Source organism: Furipterus horrens, unplaced genomic scaffold (genome assembly GCF_987537825.1).
Source record: "Furipterus horrens unplaced genomic scaffold, mFurHor1.1.pri manual_scaffold_12, whole genome shotgun sequence".
Taxonomy (NCBI): Eukaryota; Metazoa; Chordata; class Mammalia; order Chiroptera; family Furipteridae; genus Furipterus; species Furipterus horrens.
In genome coordinates, this window is record NW_028327182.1 from 3,390,780 (window position 1) to 3,413,269 (window position 22,490).

The window sequence follows — 22,490 nt, forward strand, 5'->3', positions numbered from 1 at the left end:
AGCTCAGGAAGGTTAGAAAATGAAAAGAAAAACAAAATAACCACACCGTTAATTGATCATATTCTAGACTCCACTTTCTATGAAAGTTAATGGTATAAGGAAACTTTTAAGAGGCAAAAATAACGTAAAACCGAACACGATCAACACCCACAAAAGCCAAGCAGAACAGGAATCAGGGGCGTCCCTTTCAGGCCTGCCTGCCCTTCCCCCTTCCTTCGCCCAGTCAACACCAGTATGAGGCCACTCAGTAGAGTATGGACGGACCACGGAAGCCAGACGCCACTGGGCAGCGTGGAAACAGAACTGAAGAGAAACCAAGGAGCTCAGCCGGTCATTTCTGCAGCAAGAAGTCAACGGGGCCCATCCGGTGCAACTACTGGAAATGGACCTCTTCTCAAGACTTGGGCTTAGGAGTAAGAACAAGAGAGCCCAAAGCTGAGAAGGTTAACGGAAAGTGAGCATCGGTGCCGTGACAATGACAGGCCTGAAGGCGAGCGTGCGTTTGCAGGGAACACCTGTCGCCGCCGGTGCCCTCCCGGGGCGGGGCGGACGTGAACCTGAGCGGGGTCTGGGCGGCGGGCGGAGTTCCCTCCCGGGGGCCATTGCTTTACGTTCTCGTGGAGCAAGCGAGCACCTGGAGACGCGTCCTGGGACCCGAGCTTCGGAGAGGGGCCCCTAAAGACCGCCCCGCCCCCCTTAACGCCGCCCCTCTAAGAGGCAACCGGTCAGAGGTCACCCGGAGCGTCGGCCGCACGCCCACGGCGCCGCGCGGGTTCCTGCCCGTCTGCTCCCGGCCCCTGCGCAGAGGGGGGCCGGCTTATCCCGGGGAAACGAGCGGGACCCCGATCGCGCCGCTCACCCGGCGCTCGCCGGCCACGTCCGGGCGGCAGCCCTGGGGCTTGACATTGAAGGCGGCCCCCACCGGAGACCAGGTGGTGCTGACCCCTCGGCGCCCGGCCCCGAGGCCTCGCAGGCGCGCGCGCCGCGGCAGCAGCGCCCCGGTCCGGGCCGCCAGGCCCCGCAGCAGCCCCTTACACGACATCGCGCCCCGCCCGCACCCCGGCCCCGCACTGCAGCCCCGCGGGGAGCCGGCGCACGCGTTTCCAAGGACGCCGGTCACGTGAGAGCCTCCGTTCCAACCGGAAAGCGCGGCCCTCGGGACGCGGGCACGTCTGCGCGCCCCGGGCAAGAGCGTCGCCTGGCCGCCGGCTCGGCCGCCGCTGCGCTGTCGCGCCCCCGTGTGTCCGGAGGCCGGCACGGCCAAGGGTCCCCCCCCACCCAGTGACCCGCAGGACCGGTCCCTGGCGTCCGCGTGAAAGCAGACGCGCGCTAAGTCACAGCGCGGCCCTTTAGGCGCTGGGATGCTATCGGAGCAGCCTTCGCGCAGGAAGCGCGCACGCGAAGGATTCTTCCGATCACGGGAGTGATAAAAAATGTCGTATCCGTTATCATAACGCGAGGGCTGAAACACGGACCCTTCGGAAAACAGTAACGTACCGTCGGTCTTAGAACGACCTTTCCCCCACGCTCGCCTTCTCGTGATTATTACCGTAATGAGTTGATTCAGGAGCAAAATCATCTCACGGCGTGTCCCCGAGCTCAGGCGCAGGGGCGGCGAGGCCGACGTGGACATGCTTCTCCGTCCTTCTGCGGCGCCACCGGGAGCCCGAGAGCCGCGTCGCCATCCGCACCTGCACGCCCGCCACGCGGCCCCACGCGCGCCCACCCCGGGTGCCCAGGCTCCAGCTGCGGTCCGACGCCCCGAAGGCCCGGGCGCAGCGCCCCGAACCATCCTCCGTGGGCGACATGGTTAGCCCATTTCTGAGCAGCGATCGCAGGGAAAACCCTCCCGTGGTGGGTGAAGCGGGGCCCCCGCGACGTGGCGCGTGAAGGTCCCGCAGCCGTGAGAACAGGGGTCCCATCCCGGCGCCAGGGTCTGGCAAATGGAACGGGCGTCTCTGAGGAGGGAAACCGGCTCAGCATGGCGAGCACCTTTTGGAGAAACTGGGATCTCCAGTTTTCTCCCCGCCCCTTTCCAGCCTCTGCCTCCTTGGACTCCTGGCTCACTCTGGGGTTCCAAGGGCTCAGCATCTCCGGGGGGTCTGGGGGGCCCCCAAGTTCCAATGCAGCCCTTTAACCTTTCTGGACCAATGGGACCCAGGTCCCCTTTATTCCGCTTTGTCCCCCCTTTACCCTAAGGATCCGTGTCTCTTCTGAGGCCTTCTTCCCTTACGGGGCCAACGAGTGTTCTGGCCCGCGCTTCCCTGGGGGTCCCCCAGAGCGTGCCTATGGCCCTTGATGCCTTTCGGTTCCACTTTTCCTCCTGCTCCTAAGCAGAGGAAGAGAGACCTACCGGGGAGAGAATTTGTGAAACGTTGCCTTGCAAAAACAACTTCGGATTTTTTTATTTTTTATTTTTTATTGCTGAGCATTCGGGTGCCATCCACCAGCGCACAGGTTCAGCCCATGCTCAGGGCCTGAAAAGCCCTTCACACCTAAATTGCACAGGTGCACACCCCCCCCCCCACACACACACAAAACGCTACTTAAGGACAGTGTCAGGGCTCCCGTTGGAAAGTACAGCTCCTTACCCTCCAGGTCTACTATCTGAGCACTCACTGACACTGATGCTTGAGCAGCACATCTTTGGAACAGGGAAGAGTGACACAGGGCAGGATTCACTAAGGCTGCTTTCAGTAAACGGACGCATTAACGTGGCCTCTCCCACGCAGCTCGTCCCAGAACTGACCTCACACTAAAGACATTGTGCTATGTTACTTACACAGCAGTGCAAATGGACTCAACGCAACTTAACCGTACACTTAAGTTATTCAAGTGGTAAGTTTCACGTGTATTTTTATTACAATAAAAATTACAGTAAAAACCATTAAAGGGCTCCACGTGACCCAACTACGATTAGTTGTGTTCTCTGAGTTGGTTTAGTCTTCACAGGAGGTCTCCGTAAGGGGACATGTCCTCCCACACTAAAAACACGATGTGAAAAGTATGGTTTCAAGTGGCCCCTTCAAGTTATCGACTTGCTTTCTGAGCCCATCGGTAGCCAGAACAACGCTGGTTGGTGAGTGCGGGGCTGAGAGCTGAAGGAATGGGGTACAACATAGCAATTCGATATTTATATGACATATGAAGTGATCACCCTGGTAAGTGTAGTACCCACCTGACACCGTACATAGTTATAAGTTGGCTCTAGTTATGATTATTGACTATGCTCCTTGTGCTGTACTTCACATCCCCGTGACTGTTTTCATAACTGGAACTTTGTACTGTTTAATCCCTTCCCCCTTTTTCACCCCTCCCTCCGACCCCTCCCGTCTGACAGCCATCAGAATGTTCTCTGTGTCTATGAGTCTGTTTCTGTTTTGCTCCTTTGAGATTTCAGATTCTGTTTGTATATTCAGCTCTTAGCTCTTGAGGTAGGAAGGAGAAGACGTATCCATAATTGTTACAGAAACGGCCGATCATATGGAGCCATAAATATCTCCATTCCATTTTCAACGTATTTCTCTCAGGCATTAAAAGCTACACTTGAAGCTTAATACTCTTAAATGTGAGGCGCAAAGACACCCATCCCATTTACGTTTATTATTTGTGTCTTCTGTGCTCATTACTTCTGGCTCTTTTCTCCTCACCGAAAAGTCCTGCTTCTAAAGCTGCCCTCCCAGGGCGGGCCTCCCGTGCCCTGCATGCTCCGCTTGACCTCCTCTGAACCCCCTGGGTCCCGCGGTGTCATTCTTAAGTGGGTGGAACACAGAGTTCCTATCGGGAATGGGATTGCGTTATGGCTTGAACAAAGCAGGCAGGAAGTTCTGGTTTGTTTCCATTCTGATTTCAGAGACCTTGCCCTCCAAAGAGAAGGCCAAGGCCCCAGCAGCAGGCAGTCGGTGGGACTGATGAGGTCCTTAAGCTCTGTTTACAGCATCTCCCGGATTCCTTTGGAGGGTCATGAGCTGGGAGCCCAGTCTTTTTGAGGAAAGCACTTCCCTAGCTGGGTCTCACGGGACGCCTTTGAAGGAGACTTGGCAGGAAGGCCACGGAAAAGTGAGCTTTGTGTCCACAAGGCTGGGGACCACGGCACTGGCTCTTGCTCGGCTGAGGGGAAAAGCAAAGTGTGGGTCTCCCGAGCAGCGACCCTGCAGTGAGAATTCAAGGGCAAGGAACTCACCCGGGAGGCCTAGGAGAGAACACAGGAGAAGCGGGAACACGATAGAGGGCAGGAGAAGGCTGGTACAGGGCGTGTTCTCAAGCCAGCCGTTGCTGCGGTTGATTATAGAGCATACACCGGAGGGGAAACTGAGAGACAGTGTGGCATGCTCACCCCATCACTGTCCCATCGCGGGGACGAAGGGGCTGGGGTGTTTATACGACACCTATGAGTCATCACGGAGGGCCACCGCGATGCCTGCATGCCAGCCTGCCCCTGGCTGAGCAGCCCTCGGGGCTTTGGATGAGCCCCTGGCAAAGGGACGCAGGTAGTGGTCACTTGACGCGAGTTGGACGCCAATAGGAGGGATGCAGAGGCGGGCATTGCCGCTCTGCAGAAAGCACTCAGTTTCCTTTGGGTTAACCCGGGGTTTCCAACTCTCCGTTGAGAATGGAACGCTTGTTCCTCAGCCATTTTTTAAAAAATGTATATATTGTTTTTCTATGACAGTTGTCCCACGTCTTCCCCCATTGTCCCCCCAGCCCACCCCTCCCTCAGCCTTCTTATACATGTGCTGGGGGGCCCCGGTTTGGGAAATGTGGGTGTACTGGGGTCACAAATTTAATGCATCACACAAGAAGCCTTAAGGAAATAAAGCTGGCTGTTCTAGAACCCCTGGGTTCCTTCACCGGGGCGATTAAGACATTCTACATTTCCTGCATGCATCACAAAGACTTCCAATGTGGCTCGTGTGACTGAGAAATGGATTTTTAAACTTGGTATTCATTTTAGTTATTTAACATTGTAATCCAAGCTAGTAGACACCTTATGGGATAGTGAAATCCTATAGGCACGTGGCCTCCACGGCTGGGGGAGAGGTTGTCTCTCCTTCCAACAGGAAATAAATAAGGTAGACAGTGGTGCCAGCTGCTGGCGGTAGCCGCCGGGTACCCGTGAGAAAAGCTAACCTGGGGACGTGGAAGAAAGGCATCAGAGTCGAATGCATGAACAAATTGTGTGCAAACAGAAGTGGGGCTCTGACCGTGTTGTGCCTGCAGCCCTGTTAACTGGATATTGATTTCCTCTGAAGTGACCCAATAAACTCTCTTACTTGCTGAAACAGTGGAATCAAGGTTTCTGTGACTTGTGGTCCAACCTATTTTAACTGATGGAGCTATGCCCTCCCATAGGTAACTTGCAGAATGAAATGCTCAATATCTGGAAGCGCCTTTTCTTGACCCTTTAAACATTTCTTAGCATCTTAAAATGCTTTAAACACACACCTAGGTCCTCTAGTGGTCCTCAGAGCTGTGAGCTTGTTTTCCTCTTTGTACAAATAGTCACTAACTTCTCTCGCACCAAAGGAATCTTAATGATAGTTCCTAGTCTTTTTGTCTCCCTCTGACTTTTGCGATATTTTCATATCAAAGATTACAAGAAGTCGTCTTTTCAAAAAAAGCAATAACAGGCATTATTGGGAAGAAACCCTCCACCAATGGGAATGCCTCTTTATTCCAACAAACAACGATGCTTGTGGCCTGTTTTCCAGAATCACGGAGAGCTGAATGGGTGGAAGTAAGGGGCCCCGAGGATATTCAGAAAGAGGGGCTCTGGTAAGGCTGAGGGGGTAAGAAGGGATGTGGGGCCCAGAAAGGTCAGCAGCCAGGCCCCATTATTTCATTGCTCTTAGGAACAGAAGATGGACTAGCGACCATCAGGGCTCCATTCTTAGGTTCTGAGGCCCTGCTCAGACCGAACCTCAGAGGAGAAACTCGGAAATGAGTGCCCTCCTCTGCGTGCGACGGAGCAACGCTGAGCGCTGGGAGAGACTGCGGGGCAAGCACAGCATCCTGGGGCAGGGACCGGCTCGCTGTTTGGGGAAGAGGTGGCATGCGTAAGAGATGAGGCTCCCATGAGCTATCAGGGAGCGGAGCTGTCACCAGGCTCTACATGGCTTTCTTTTTCCGAGCTAGTTGCCAGAGGACGCAGAATTATTCCACTAGGCCTCATACAAAGAGAAAGGGAACACCGGCTCCAGAAACGCCTGATGCTCTTCAGATCTTGGACCTGCCGTGTTACGTTTTCATTACTTCTGCCTTTATACAAGGTCTGATCCCCACTGCGCTGGAGTTTAATTTTAGAGCATCTAATTTCTCATCAATACAGGAAAGGGAGGCCTGACTGGGCCCTGCCACGGACCGTGGCTTCTAGGCGACAAATTGGTTTTGTTGTGAAAATTAATTTTAGAGCATGAAACACGATGTTAAGTCATTTTTCAGCAAAGGGTACAGTTATTTTAGACGGGGAGGAGCTAACAGGAAACAAAATGCTCCCGGAGCGATGCAGGCTGAAGAAAACTGGTTGTCTGATCAGGACTGTCACTGGCTGTGACCTTTCCTAAGGAAGCTGCTCGGAGGCACGCGTGTGTGTCTGTCCCTAACTCTGGCTTTGTAAGAGTGTGTGGCAAGCGTGTATCAGCACAGTGTCTTGCAGGTTCATGAGTGTTGTGACAGGTGGCAGGAGAGCCTTCTTTTGAAAAGCTGAATGCTAGCTCACTGGCTGCGTCAACCCCATTTTCTCCATCCGTTCGTCTGTCCACGGGTGTTCAGGCCGCTGGCAGCGCTCGGCTGTTGGGAAGGACACTTCCTCAGACATGGGAGTCTCACATGTCTTTGCGCTCCTGTCTTTCGTTCGTTTGGGCAAATCCTCTGAAGTGGGATCGTGGAAGGGAAACTGGAAAACAACCCAGGGTGCTGATGAGCAGCTTTAGAGAATCGTTTTAATTTTTGTCCCACCAAGTGGTTTCTGATGAAAGTTCTGCTGCTCTGTAGAAAAGGACTCATAAGGAATTTATGAAATAGCATGTAAGATGGATAAAAAAAAAGTTGGAGTGAGAAAAATAGATGTTTTAAATATTAGGTGATTCCCTTTCCCACCTCCCCAGCCATGTCCGGCGGGAGACAGCCTACCCTGCTCTGCCACCCAGATAAAGGGCTTGACCTCGGCCACTGTTCCCTCATTCGAGCATGTCTTTGGGTAAGAGAGTAATGGACACCTCACAGGTTTGCTGTGAAGGTTAAGTGAGAAGAACGGAAAGCGTTCTGTTACTTCCAGGCTTCAGAATTATTTACGTCCTTTCTCTTCTCCTTCCTTCCCAAACTTCCGGAGCACAGCCCTTCTGGAGAATTACCAGGGGGGTTTGCTCTGAGCCTATCCCAAGAAATGTTTAGGCTCAGCAGTTTCACTTATAGGAAGAAGAATCTCCAATAACTTTTTAATTAAAATACTCGTATATTAGACACGTGACACTGTGTCAATTGAAGGCTTATGACACACTGATTTGATACGTTTAGATGTTGTGACGTGATTGGCGAGTTTGAAAATTGTAATACAAGCTGGCTGTCTACATTCACTCTACTTTGCGTTAGATCTCTAGGACCCATCAGCTGCTTGGTGAAAGTTCGTACGCGTGAGCAACATCTGCCTCATTGCTCCACCCCTGGCAACCACCATTGTAGCGAGAACAGTACATGGAATGCCCTTTCTGCTGTGATCAGTCGTCAGAGACAGCAACAGACGTCCCAGAGAAGTCATCTGGGCGGCAGGCACTGCATTTCGGCCGGCGCAGGGAAGACGCCGGGCGTGGTCATACCGGGGCTCCGGGCCCCTCAATGCGGGCCACTGCTCACATTTGCTAATAAAGGACACCGGGGCCGCAAGGTTCTCTGAGCCCCGAGGGGCGGCAGAAACCAATTACTCCCTAGTTTAGACTCCAGTCACGTCTTTGCTGTGTATTTCCTAGATGTGAGCTCGGTGGGTGGCCGAGTTCCGGACGCTAATTAAAGGTGTGACGTGGCTGAGTCGGACAGACCTGCAGCACCAGCGAACGAGGTGTGGGAGCAGCTCCCACTTAGAAAGAAAGAGCTCTGATCCGGGCGTCTCACGACCTTCAAACTTCCCTTTTTAGAAAAACCACGGTGTAGGTAAAATTGCAAAGATGAAATTGTATGGACAGGATCTGGGCCTGGGTTTGCATTTTCCTTCTTCCTCCCTCATTCGTTTTGGGTCTCAGATGACAAGAACAGGACGGTGCCACGTCTGCGTCCCGCCTCTGTGGCGGACGTGGGGCAGGAAGTGCTCACACGAGGGTCCTAGAGGAATTTTCAGGGGAGATTTACGTGGAGACTCAGCTGGCGGAAGGGCGCAGTGGGCTATTTGTGTTAAGGATTCTTCCTCGCTTAAGATTTAACCAGAGCATGTTATATATAACTTTTAGATTTTATTTATATATGATGTTATATAAAAATAGACTTTAAAGCTGCTCCCTTCTCCCGTCAAGTCATATGTATGTGGCGAAGCCTTGTATAATGTCTCTGTGAGCTCTCGAAGGGAACTCGTTTGCATGTAGTTGCAAAGTCAGTCGAGGGTCATTCTCTGCGATCACAATTTCACATGCATTTTTTCTATCTCAATTGGCAGCCCCTGTTTCCCAAGGAAGAAACGCTTTCACCTGACAAATTTCCCTGCATAGATTTGTCACATTGTGTAATCTACCTCGCCCCGGGGAGTCAAATACTGTGTCCTCACGGAGCACAATTTCCATTTTCTTCGGGGTTGGATATTTTCCAGATGCTCATTGATGAGAGCTACCTGATATGTTTTTACCTCGTTATTAGAATAAAAATGACTCCGTCTTGGATCTTACAGAGTACAGCCTCTCCACTGATGGTTGTTTTTTTTCCTGAGTTAGTAGACAAAAGCCATAAATTTTAGAGACATGCTTTAGCCTTTCTCTAACAAAGAGTCTTTGATTGTAAATAAAGTATTTATTAATCTAAAAAGGGTCGTCTTTCATTCGTACGGAGCATCCTCCGGCAACTCATCTGTGTCTGCTATTCTCTCAGGATTTCTATAGGTTTTGATCACAGGCTGCGTTTATGAGCCTCTTTTACAAAACACAGCCTGGAGCTGAATCATTAAGATTTTAATTTTATGCAACTTCACCGCTCTTCTTCTAAGATTGAATAAATGTATCCACTGAAGGGAAATGTTGTTAACCTTGCCTTTACTTATCAGGCATTCGTAGCACACATCAAAATACCTATGTAATGTTACAGGTTGACTTACTGGTATTCACAGTGACTTCTCTCCATAATTTTATTCATAGTGGTTCACATATTGCAGGTGCTCAGTATTTCTTATAAACTGATTATAGCACATACCAATATTTATTGCTTTTTTTATTTTATGCCATCCTCACACTGATCTTTCATATATGTGGGCCCGTTCTTTGGAGAAAGAACTCTCTGAAGCTTCCCAGGGTTTTCTGGCCTTTTCCGATACCCCCTACCCCACCTCCCCCTCTCCTCATTGTCAGTGAAGTCTTGAATGAGTACTTGCAAGGCGGCTCAAGTTGAGTGGCCTTCATCTGTGCCCACGGTCCACTGTTCCTCTGCCCTGCTGTTCCTTTATAAATAGAATGGTAAGACTTACTAAATAAAAACACAGAACATCTAGTTAAATTTTAATTTCAGATAAGCGATGAATAATTTTTTAACATAAATAAGCCCTAGGCGTCTCCTCTGTTATCTGGCAACCCAGCCCCATGCTCTTGTGTTTTTCTCGAAGAGCGTATGAAGGAGAGGCCAGCAGGAGCATCGCCCCAAAGAGCTCTGAAGTCTAAGATCCTTCCGGAGGCCACGTAGAATGAGTCTCCTGACTCGCTCCTTGCTTGACTTGACGTGGGAAGCATGGTGAAGCTGGAAAAACTCATCATGAGTCCTGAATTCCATTGCCTTTCCTTCCAGTTGTTTCTCTGATTCTTGGGTCTGCACTTGTAGGCTGAGAGAGGGATGGGCAGTGAATTTCAGGGGGTTGCCTGGCCCCCCTTGTGCATTACGTGATGTTTTCTTGGACTCAGCGTGGACTCAGATTTGTGGCCTCCTATATGAAAGGCACCAGGGCCATCTGAGATCTTCCCTTCCCAAGCTGCGAGTGAACTTGACTTTGAGATCCAAAGTCACTGCTTGTGTCGCCACGGCAGGCGGGCTTGAAACCTGTCAGAGTTCTCCTGCGGTGGGAATGGATAAAATGACTTCATTTAGCTTCCCTTGCTTTTTCCTGCTTAAATATTGTCAAACACTTCTTCCTTGATGCCTTTTTGAGAACTTGAATCTTTATTCAGACATCTGTTCTGGAGCTGGTGAGACGTTACACTCAGATGTACTTGAAATTTTCCATTGCGTTGGTCCTATGCCTTCTCCTAAATTCTCTGAATTTATTGCTGGTGCCTCTCGCCAACGGTGGTGCCAGGCACTTGCCTCGGGCCCCAGAGAGGACCCGGGTGCTCATTTTCCAGGCTCGGGCCCTTCCAGGGAACTGTCTCCCCTCAGGGCAGCCTGGTTACCAGCACAGGTTACAGAGACGTGGAGAGGAAGGTGTGGTGCAGAGGCCTGGCCACCTCTGGCACGTTTGGGGCAATGGCATCTGTTTCAGAGGTCCTCCCTTGGGTTTGTCTGTGGTTTTTACTGCAATTATATTGCTTAAGTTACACACTATCTTTTTCCTGATGAAAATGTGTTTTATACTAAAATTTCTCTCCAAACTTGTTTGGAAAACACGAGAAGATTAAATTTCAAATATTTCTATTTCAAATATATTTTTTCCCCAATAGTTCCTCAAAACCAGCTTGAAAATACATATTCATTACAACATGCTTAAATTCCACATTTTCTGATAAAAACATTGTTTTCCGCCATATTTTTTACTCAAAAGTTACTTGAAAGCTTCATTTCATTTTTATCCCAGCAGGCATTCTGCACTTTTCTATTAAAATTTATTTAAAAAATTTTTTTTCCTAAATATTAGCTTGGAAACATGACTTTTCATTACATCTTCTAGTTTTCTACAGAACTTAAGCTCATTTTATTAAAAAATATTTTTTCCAATCCGAGTTTGAGAGGGAAAAAAAATGGCATGAAACAAGCTTTTCAAAGGAAAGGGGTTCAATTTAAGAACTTTCTGATCATCATATTTCCAGGGTAGTCAGAGACTGGCTCTTTCTTACGTGGCTACGTTATGTGGGCGTCTGGACTCTGCGAAGGGGTCAGAGGCGGGAACTGAGGGCCGGGCAAGCACACGGCCAGTCTGAGCTGCGGGGGGACCCCTGGCCCCCAACTTCCACATCAGCCAGAACAGTTCTGATGGTTTCCGTTCTCAAGTTCCCTGTACATTTTCCATTATGAAAATGATTTCAGGGCCTTTCTAAAAAGCCCCATTTTCAACGGGAGGAGTTGTAATTTTTTCCCCCCAGTTTGAATCTCTGTCTATGCTGGAGCACAGTTTGGCTGTCAACCCTGTGTTTTTCCACTTTAGCCACAACCACCACACAGTCACCTGGAGCTCCCACGTGCCGGGCGCGGGGGAAGTTTAGCACCTTCCTTTTCGGGTACCTCCTGATGCTTTATGAACGCTGGGAATGGACGTGACTTCAAAGCTGAGGCTGGTCAGGGAAAAAGGAGATGGATTGTTACTGCCGGCGGCCACATGAGGTCCCTGTGGGCCGCTGGTCCCTGTGACAGGTTCTGCAGGTCTGCTTCAGGCTCCTGTCTGTGAAAGCTGCTGTGAAGCTTCCAAGGGCCGTCTGCATGGTGTCGCCGGGGCACGCGTACGGAAGGGGGTCCCGCACCTGAATTGCCAAGGCCCCGGCTCTGGATACCCACTTTTTTCCCGACCATCTAGTCCTCTTCTGAGGCACCAGGAACTCCAGACACACTAGTAGCTGCCTCTGGGGTCTGCCTTTGTGAACCGCCTCCATGTCTTACTGCCCAGTCATGGCAGGAGGGGTTAGGCAGCTCCCCTTCCCCCAGCTCTTGCTCCACCAAAGGCCTTACTGCATGTACTTCATTGGAGGACAGGATTATCTACCCCTCCACCTCTCAGTGGCTCCCCTGATGGCTTCCAGGGACCCCAACACCTTCACCACAAACCTCGCTTTCTGTGGCGATTGCCCTCCCAGGGACCATTGGGAGGACTTTCTGGAAGCCCTCGCTAGAGATGAGAACAGCTCCTCACCTTCCCTCCTCCACCGTTGCCATTTTTAGTCTTTCGCAGAACATTCTCCGAGTGATTGTAATCGCTTGCTTTGAGAAGTTTCAGTATCTGGTATTAAAAGAGAAGAAGATACAAGCGCAGAACTACTTTACATATTTAGAAGGACAACAGAAGGGGGAGAGAATATGCGAGAACAGACGCCGGAACCCTTGGCAGGCCACGCTTGCTGTAGGGAGCACCGTGGCGTCATGGGACTGAGAGTCCGCAGAGGGCTCTAAGCACCGCAGGGACAGGGGCGAGTTTGTCTCTGGAACCCCACTTCCGGAGGCCGTGTGGAGGACAGACTGGGACAAGGAGGCGGCAGTGGCAGGGAAGCTCTGCTAGTCCGTGCGCAGGCGTCACGGCTCGGGTCAGAAACGCCAAGGCTTGGGTCAACGCCACGCAAGCGAGGCTAAGACGCGGGATGAACCCCCAAGACTTCTCAGAGGTGGAATTGATAGGAGCTGGGGAGACCGTGAGTCCAAAGAAGAGGGGGACACAAAGATGGCCCCACAAACACATGTTACCTACTAAGTGCTTTGCTTGCGTCGGCTGCTGTGAACTTTCTGATGACCTGGGAGGGAAATCGAGGTCGGGCCCCCTTCTGCCCCAGGAGTCTCGTGAGGCTGCGAGCCTGGTTTCTTCATTCCACGTCCTTTCTCTGGCTCACCCACCTGGCGGCAGAGCTTCCTGTCTCGTTTCCGAGTCCCTGAGAGCTACGCTTACTGATGCGCCCCTTTTTCTCCGTCTCCGAGAGCTTTTCTCAGAAGCCACGGTCAGGCTGTAAGAGAGAAGTCCACATGGCATGACTGGGAGTCTTTGGGTGGAAGAGGGAGTAGGAATAATTGTTCAAAACCTCTTTTTTTGTGCCACGCGGCCCGATCCTGAGACGGTTAGGCGGGGAGAACACAGACCTCTCTCTCCTCCGGGGCAGAACGGGCCGGGGCAGAACGGGCCGGGGCAGAACGGCCGGAGGGCCCCGCTCTCCACAATGAGCCCACAGTAACGCGAAGCAGGTGCCGCGGGCATCCTCCCTCTTACCTGTTCTGATGACCCCTGTGGCCCTCGAGGTAAGAGGGTGTTCCCCAGGCCCTTCTGAAATTCTACAGCTCTGCCCAGTGCTCCTCCCTCTGAAAAATGCTGGCGCTGGACCGTTTCAGAACCCAATCTGGGGGCGCACGGCCTCGCGTCTTTCTCGTGTGCCATCCATTAGCCAGGCCGAGTCTGTGTGGGAAACGGGGTCACACACTGCTGGCGTGGGCAGGCCGTAAAGTGTGTTCTCCTTGCTTTTCCTTCAGGCCCGTCTCCAGGCCCCGGCCAGGGAGCAGCTCCTGCCTGGGCGCTGGCCCTGTGTGGTCCCACCTCCAGGTTGTGGTGGGGATTAGTCACGGATGGCACCTGATCTTGCCCACGTAGCAACTTCGCAGAGAAGAGCTGTTCCAGAACTCCGTGTCTAGATTACAATTCAGAAGTGAGAAGCTGGTCCCAGGGACGCGAGTTAGCATTTCATTTGAATTGAAAAATGAAGTCAGGTGTTTTCGTTTTGGTTCGGTTTGGTTTTTCCTGCCTGGAAGCAAATCTAACTTGGTTAATTGGTTTGGGGATGAGGACTGGCTTTGTTGATCAGGTTACATGGTGGATGTCTCCATAAACAGAAAGGCCAACCCCGCAGTTATAAGGTTTGAATGGATATATTTAGTGACCAAATAAAAATTTTTATCAAAAACATTGTCTTGGCAAAGGAGTACAAATAAACATTTTTATCAGAAATATTGTGTTGGCAAAGGAATACTAATTAACAATATTTTGATTTTCCAAATTCTTTCTTGATTGGGTTACACCAAATGCTTCCACATGAAAGAGTAAATTAATATATTATTGATAAGCCTTGGCAAGTGCTCTACAAAATAATTCTCAGAAATTAAGCAAATGAGTCTAGTAATTGGATAATGGATATTTTACAAATGGGTTATTTTGAATTCTTTGTTTTTAACAATTAAAGCAGGATCCAATTGAGCAATCATCTGACAAAACACTAGCTTAATTTTTGATAATAGAGTGCAACATGATTTTGGTCATTTAACTCAGAAGCAAACTCCTTCCATTCTAATTTACTCACAGGTGTAAACAAATGTTTTTTACTGTTTACATCTATATAAATAAAAAGTAATGAATTTAATTGTGAACTGTTTCCTTTTGACAATAAATAACATTCATAGCTGTATAAACTAATTGAAGAAGTACCATTTGTATAATTTCCAATAACATTTACTTTTTATATTTAATAACAATTTATCAAAATTATAGCATATTTATATTTTATGTATTGATCAATTGTGGGCTATTAAAAGTTATAATAATACTTTAGTCTAGATCAACAATTTCACTCTTGAAGGCTTAGAATAAAAGAAAGTAAGAATATTCAAATTCAAAAATACATATATACAGTTACATACATATTCTTTCTCAGAGAAGGAAAACTCTGACTCCAAAAAACCTCCGCTGCCTTGCGGCATACCTCTTCAGGGGAAAGGCTAAGGGAGTAAACCCCGACAGAAAATCCGGAGCCGGAGTCCCTAAGGCGGTTTGACGTTGTAGTCAACACTGGCAACTCCTGCGGCACACCTGAAGCCAAGCTGTATTGACTCCGTCTTTCCCTTGGACCCTTCAGCTGCGAAGAGAGGGGGGGTCTGCTGCATGGGCAACAGCAGACCCTCCATATCACCCTGCCCAGGCTCTGTAGCTTCAGCTTCACTGGAGAGGACACTCCAGCGTCATCGCAAGATGTCGATTCAACACTGGAGGAGACAGATACCGTGTCACTCCCGAGTCGGACTGCACAGCCATTCTCGGCGGTGCAGATAGACTCTTAAGAAGCTACACCATCGTCTCTTGAGATGGACGGCTGCCGAGTCGACATATTCTTTCTGAGAAGACTTACAGGGGACTAATAAAATCAGGATTCAAAACTTTGTAGAGAAAATCAATGGAAATATAAGTTCAAGAACAAAAAGGAATGATATACATTTTCTAATTCTCAATAAAGTTGTTTATATATTTTTAAAATATATGATGGTAGGTCTTATAAAAATATAATATTTTATCTATTTTTGGTACATTTAAAAGATTGATGGAATGATTTGATTTAAAAATTAATACTTAAAATATGTGGTACATGACAACTTTTACACAGTTTTAGATGTAAGATGGGAAATTTTAGTTGTCAACTTAAACAATGTAGAGGAGATCCCTAGTTTCTCAAAGTATTTTAAGAATTCCAGAGTGAAAAAATTGAAGACTATGGATTATATCAGTCAAGTATAGAGTATGGAATTCTGGGTTAATAATCCCCAAATTTCAGTGGCTTACAACATGCAAGCTCTGTATCCAACTCCCCATGATACTGGCAGCCCTACTGGACGCTCTCTTCTCCCCAGGATCCAGGTCAAAGAGTTGCTTCCCCTGGGACACAGCTGTGCTTGTGACCAAAGGAAAGGAGGGAGAGCGGAATCATGTAGTGGCTCTTGAAGCTTTAACTTGGAAACGGTGTCATCGTTTTCATCACATTTTATCGACCAAAGCAAGACATATGGCCAGGGCTCCCATCCAGGGGACAGGCAGCAAAATCATCCCACTAGAAGATCAGCCAATACCTGGGAATAAAAATAAAATCTACCTCCTTGATCTAAGGGTTATAGAGACTGACGTACAAGAGAAGAAAATCTGAGTGTGCTCAGTGGAAAAGGAGTTGAGCAAAAGAGGAATATAATAATAATAATAATAATAATAATAATAATAATAAAATGATGTGCTGCAGTGTCAAAACAGAGGTCCCAAGACACAAGTTAGGACCCCATTTTGGAAATAGGGCTTCTCTTACTTGACCGACCAGTTTTCTGATTTCTTTCAAATGATTTCAGTTACAGTCGTATAAATACTTCATGCAGCAAAGCTTGGAGGCCACCAACGCGTATGCGAATCAAGTCCAGTCAATAGCACAATTCTTCATCAAACCCTTGTGAAAACTGATGTTTTGAGTTGGCAGGTTCGTTTCATTTTTAATCATCCAGCAAGCACAACCTCACCATTTGCCATGTGTCAAATGATTTGTTCTTCTGGCTGAAAGCACCGTGTTAAGAGGCTGTCAGGGAAAATGATGAGACATCAAACTCTGTTTTGAAATCTTAAGTTTCTCAGTGTATGAAAAGCCACCGAAACTTTCTGGAACTCTCAGTTGGGAATTTCAAGATTCACTCCGTCACTCGAGTTTTAATGCCAGTCTGTAACATACACGCTTTCAATATTCAGAGCTGTTCTGTTCTGCTGCTTGGTATATTTTAAGGTAGAATCTCACCTCCTACAAATGTACTGGGAGTTTTTTGCCACATGAAAATTTTATATTAAGTTCCCAGAATTCTTATGAGTTCAATATATTAAAACACTTTTTCCCTTTAACTTCAATCCTGAGGAGTGGAAAGATTAATAAAGGGTGGTTTAAAGAGATCTTAGAAAGTAAGAACATAATCATGAACCATTATCTGTCTACTCTCCTTCTCTCTGAAAAAACTGGATGTTTATGTTATAGCCACTATAACATAATGTCCTGCATTATATATTGAACATAAATGGCCCTTTCCCTTTAGAATATGCATGCAAAGTACTAAGTACTTACCATTATGCCAGCTCTACAGTTAGCATTCAATAAATGTTAGCTAGAAAGAAAAGGAAAGAAAAGAAAAGAAAGGAAGAATCCCAACAATTTGATGAAGTGAGGGAGGATGGTTAGACAACAGAGAGTCATGGGGAAATCACATAAACCTTATTTTGAAAAGTTATTATTATTATTTAGTATACAGAGCAAAAGGGGTGCTGAAGATGAAAGAGAGCTGATTTAGCCCGGGAGTCCAATCAGAAAAGGGATGTGAACAGCAGGATTCTGAGGATCAGCTGTGTTTCAGGTTATTCTCTCTGATGTTGCCTCTGACCTTGGCACCGGGACGGAATCTCAATGTCATATATTTTACCTTGGAGATGATGCACGTGGAAATAGACCTGGGATCATTTAACTTGCTCTGCTTTACCGAGGCAGTCAGATCATTGCATGTGTTAACCACCCTCTCTTAAAGTCACCTCGTTGAGCTTTAGAGAAACATGGTGATGATTTCGAGGTCGCCCACCAAAAGCGATGACTCTGGAGACACGAAGAACCCAGGCCTGACTATGTATCTAGACTTCTTTTTCCTCAACTATGACGCTGTGCTTCTGAAAGGCAATCAAAATCCCACTTTCTAAAGGATTGTCCCTATAATTAAAACTTTACTGCTATGATGTTGAGACCTTTCCTAGGACATTCCTCGAAGATTCTAAGAGACAGCTAATTGTCCTCTTTTACACATTAGGAGGTATAACCTAATTGTATGTAATGTACCATCTAAATTAAACCTCAAAGAATTTTAACTACCGTGTTTCCAGGATCAGTGGATTTGGGTCCATACTCTCGGACACTGTTATGAAAACAATTGGGCTCTCTCTCTTTCCTTTTTCTAAAAGGTAACGAATGTAGTCAATGCAAGGTCAGTATTTCCTTCCTGAAATAAGCAGTTTGAATACAAAAGTGTTTATCTTAAAGTGCTAGCCTAGCAGCGTTAAAAGGGGATGGTATACATTTGAGGAGCAGAAAGAGAACACCAGTTTCTTTTGAAATACTTTCCATGACTCTCATCGGCGTTTTCCCAACTTAACCCTAGACTGAGTTGTCTCTCAATGTGCTCAGTAGGGGAGGTGGAAAGAAAGAATATGCTATTCAATCATAGCTCCATGACCCCGGCTCTTCTCATTAAGTCAGTGAAGGATCAGCCACACCAGCTTGGTGTCTTGAAGGAAAAACAACTCCTTGGTTAACTAAATTTCTCACTTTATAAATTGGCTGCTTTCTCGTTGCATGGATACAGCATTAGATAAAGCTGAAAAGTAGATTTTCAACAAACCGTAAGAGTTATTTAAATCTATCAAGGCAGCTCTGGCAGGGCCAAGCTGGAAGCACATGAACATTGTCAAGAAGGCAAAATCAGCTCTGGGTCCTCTTGGCCCTGCTTCAAACCCCTTCCCTCTCAGCTTCTGCTGACCCGGCTGCAGGGACGGAGACCTCTGCTGAGAACTGCATTCCAAGGGGACTCTCTGTCCTCTAGTCCTAGCTGAGATGGTAACTAACAAGGACTTCCAGCTCTCAGCTGCCGGAAGGCACCTGAATTCTAAGGAGAGATTAGAAGGAGTGACATCTCTGACGACGAGATTTCACGGAGATGGTGGCGCGAAATTTGGGGAGCTAGGACATTCTCCAATCTCCTCCCATAGATATCTGCACCGCAGTCGAGGCTGGCCCATGCCAGAAATACAGGTGGTAGAGAAACACAGCCAAGTTCAGACGCCACGGATATTAGTCCAATTCTTCATTCAGACTCTCATTATTATTTCTAACTAACTCGAGGGCACTAGAGGATGTGCCTTGACAAGTTAGTCCCTAAAAATGATGAACGAGGGAGAGGAAGGACAAGGATTTACAACCACAAATGTTTATTGAGAACTAATATGCCAAACGTCAAACTAGATACACAGCTGAACAGAACAGGTAATGTCCTCATGACATGTGACAGGGTCGTGATGGGAGCTAGAAAGTAATCCAACGTATAAATATATACTTTGAATCGCAATAAACACTGTGAGGGAAAATAAGAGGATACTGAGAGTTACCCAGGGAGTCTTCATTTTTACATATGAACTCAACAGTGAAGTTTACAGACTCTGGAGCCAGTGTCTGGATTCAGATGTCAGCTGGGTACATCGCTTAAACTTTCTCTGCTTGACTTTTCTTTTATCTGGAAGATTGGATATAAACATCTACTTTTTGGAGTTGTGAGGATGAAATGAATTAATATATGTCAAGTGATGAGCACAGAGACCGGCAGGGAGTAAACCTCTAGCCATCATTATTGGTGCTGGGGGCTGGGGAGGGAGCTTCATTGAGGAAATGCCAGGAGAAGCTGATGAGGAGGAAGCCCGGTGAAGGTGGCAGGATGTGGACTCCTGGCGAAGCTTAAAGCTTCTGAGATAAGACGGGGTTCAGTACATTTGGGGCGCAGAAAGAAGCGCGAGCCCATCTGGAGTGTGCCGGGTGACAAGTGTTGAGATGAGGCTCCAGAGAATAGAGATCAGGTTATATCAACATTTGAAAAGCATTTTAACGATTCTGAATTTTATTCTAAGTGCAATGGAAAGCCACAGACATGTTGAAGTGAAAAACGGCATGACATATGTTTTAAAAAAGAACACTTTGCCCGCCCTGCAGAGAATGCACGACAAGGCTCGGGTGGGGAAAGCACTGGGGAGCCGTGTCGCCCAGTTAGGGTTCTCTAGAGCAGCGGTTTCTCCCCAGGGTGCCACACGACTTTGGGAAGCCTGTGACCCCTGACTCAGTAGTCAGGGGCGCTGACCGCTTTTCTTTTAGAATAAAAAAATGACAACGACCAACACAACAGTAGCTGTCTGACGTGACTGAATTTAAATTATACCTTTTTTTGAGTCAAATCAGCGAAAGATATACGTTTTGGTGTGCCATGCGATGAAAAAGGTTGAATATTGCTGCTCTAGAGAGACAGATGTAGTAGGATGTAAACACCTATGTCTGTCTGTCTGTCTACCTACCTGCACACGTGAGCAGACAACGAGAGAGGGAGGAATTTATTTTAATGAAGTAACTCTGGGATTGCGTGGGCTGACGAGTCTGAAATTTGCTGGGCAGGCCCAAAGGCTGAAATTCCAGTAAGAGTTGATGTTGCAATTTTGAGTCCAAAGGCAGCCTGGAAGCCACATTCCTTTCCATTTGGGGGACTTCAAACTTTTCTCTGAAGGCCTTCAATTGACTGGAGAGGCCCACTCACATTATGGAGGAGAATCTGCTTTACACAGAGTCCACTGATTTAAGAGTTAGTCTCATATAAAAAGTACCTTCCCTGCAAGGCCTAGATTGACATCTTATGGACTACCCCGCACCGTAGCCTACCATTCTGACATTTAAAATGAATCACCACAGGGTCTATTGCCATGGTCCGTGCGAGAGATGACGGTGAACTAGGGTCAGGACTGTGGTGATTGAGAGAAGCGGTTGGAGTCAAGATTTAGTTTGAAAAAAGAATGAGCAGAATTTGGTGTTGACTGACTGCTGCATGGCAGGGGTCAAGAGCACCCCTGTGACCCCTGGCTTTAGCAGGAATGAACAGCTCTACCTCACCCATCTAGTCAAAGTCAGGAGGTAGGAGAGAGAGAGAGAGGACCAGAGAAGAGTGGGGAGAGGAGGGAAGAAGAAAGAGAGAGAAGGAACTGGTACTCGGCGTCCTTCTGGTGTGGAGGTCCTACTCGGGGGTGGGGGTGGGGGTCGGGGGGTGCCTGGCTCATGGGCACCAGCCCTGAGAGGCACATGCTTCACCTGGAAGCTGCCTTGGGTAGCAGAGGACGGTGGCATGCATGAATAATGACCTTGCACAACAGTGCCCCTACCAAGCGTGGCCTGGGGGAACGCAGGGACTCGCAGGAAGGACTGGTTCATTCCACTGTGGCCCTGAGCGGGTCTGTGGAGGAGGGCTGGTGCTTCCTTTCTACAAGGCCTGGGGAAGGTTGTGCCCAACAGGAGATGGAAGTAGCCGTGTCGACAAAACTGGGAAGTCGAAGACTGAAAAGTTGGCCATCCATTTTCATAGCATGGACATCTCTGGTATCCTTAGAAGAGTGGATTTGCTGATGGTCCCATTTTGTAGATTAACATATTGAGGTTAGTTGGGTAAACGAACCAGTCCTAGTCCAAGCTGGCAGCTCAGTTTGTCCTACTCAAAAAAACATACTCTTAATTTCTGTCCATGCCTCCTTCCTCTGGGAAGGTGCACCGGATAAGGTCTTGCTGCGCCTGCCCTGATTTGATGTGCTTGTCTCGATGTGGCTGGGGAAGAGTGGCACTCTGATTCTGGAAGTTGGCCCAGAAACAAATCAGGCCTTCTCAAAACACCGTGAGTTCTAGCATCTGAGACTGTCTCACCAAACTCAGAATGTTTCGTAACATCTCCTTAAAGTCTTCTTCGTTCCCCCACTGAGAACCACTTCAGCATATTGAGCAGCTAATTTAGTATCAGTCCAGCAATTTTGAAATAAACACTGGCAGGATAAAATTTAAATCATGGTTCTTCTCTAGAAGTTACTGTGGATGTATTTATAACTTCATAATGTGGTTGATTTAATATTCTATTTTCAACTGACATTGCACTCCTGCTGCTTGCCTTCTGGATTTATCCATGTCGGCACCTCTGCTCATGTTTTATGTTCTTCCCTTTGTGCGTCGGTGACAGACGTAGCCTTGAGTCTGCTCTGTAGCTGCGGTGATGACGTCTTTTATCCTCCGGAATATATTTAGAAAAATGCGCGTGTAAATCATAGCCAGCTCTGAGAAGTAAAAGTAGTAAAAAGAACAAAGCAGCTGGTGAGGTAGACAACCAGTAAGAGAGAGAAACAGAGAGAGGGAGAGGGAGAGACTAGAAAGTTCTTATTAGTGCGCCTATTGGATCCCAACGAGATGGTTGGGGCCACCTTTCGTGGGACCTTGAAACCAGTCGGTTTTGCATGTTACTCTCTGCTCCCGACCTTTTATTCGTTTGGACTCAGATAACACTTATCTCTTAAACCACCTTTCTGGACTTATTTTTTTCTATGATTCATACCTGCTAGCTCAGGACAGTCTCACCGTAGTTTGATGAAACTCTTTGCTGTTGGTTGGGGAGGCAGCTAATATTTTTCAATGATCAGCACCGTGACACAGGGGTGCTTTCATTGTCCGTTGGACCTGGGGTGACTGAGCACAAGGTTTTCCTTCTTGATTACTTGGGGGAAGAGTCCTCCTTTTCGCATGCGGGTGAGATCCCAGCAGAGTTTGTGGACGGTGGAGGGTTGTAACAGGACAGCTTGTTCCGCAGCCTTTCCGCCCCCGGCATCTTCCTCCAGAGGAGACCTCATCCCCGTTGGCCCTCTGGGCGCTTCCGGAGGGACTCCCGCCTCCCTGTGCACCAGATGAGATGTTTAAAAACCCAGACAACCTCACCAGTCATAGCTTTACCTTTTCACGTTGAAGGCATCAGGCTTATAATTTTCTTGCATTTCATGACTGACGATTCTGCTGTCTGACCTGAAAGGACCCTAA

General features: G+C 48.1%; 1 protein-coding gene across 1 annotated transcript in view; it reads right to left on the reverse strand.

Moving 5' to 3' along the window:
• MIPEP (mitochondrial intermediate peptidase) overlaps positions 1–1,103 on the reverse strand; it is a 96,910-nt gene extending 95,807 nt beyond the window's left edge. The window contains exon 1 of the mRNA XM_090258723.1: positions 860–1,103. Within this exon, the coding sequence (XP_090114849.1) occupies positions 860–1,042 (183 nt within the window). The 5' untranslated portion in view covers positions 1,043–1,103. The remainder of the gene's footprint in view (positions 1–859) is intronic.
• Positions 1,104–22,490: the final 21,387 nt, after the last annotated feature.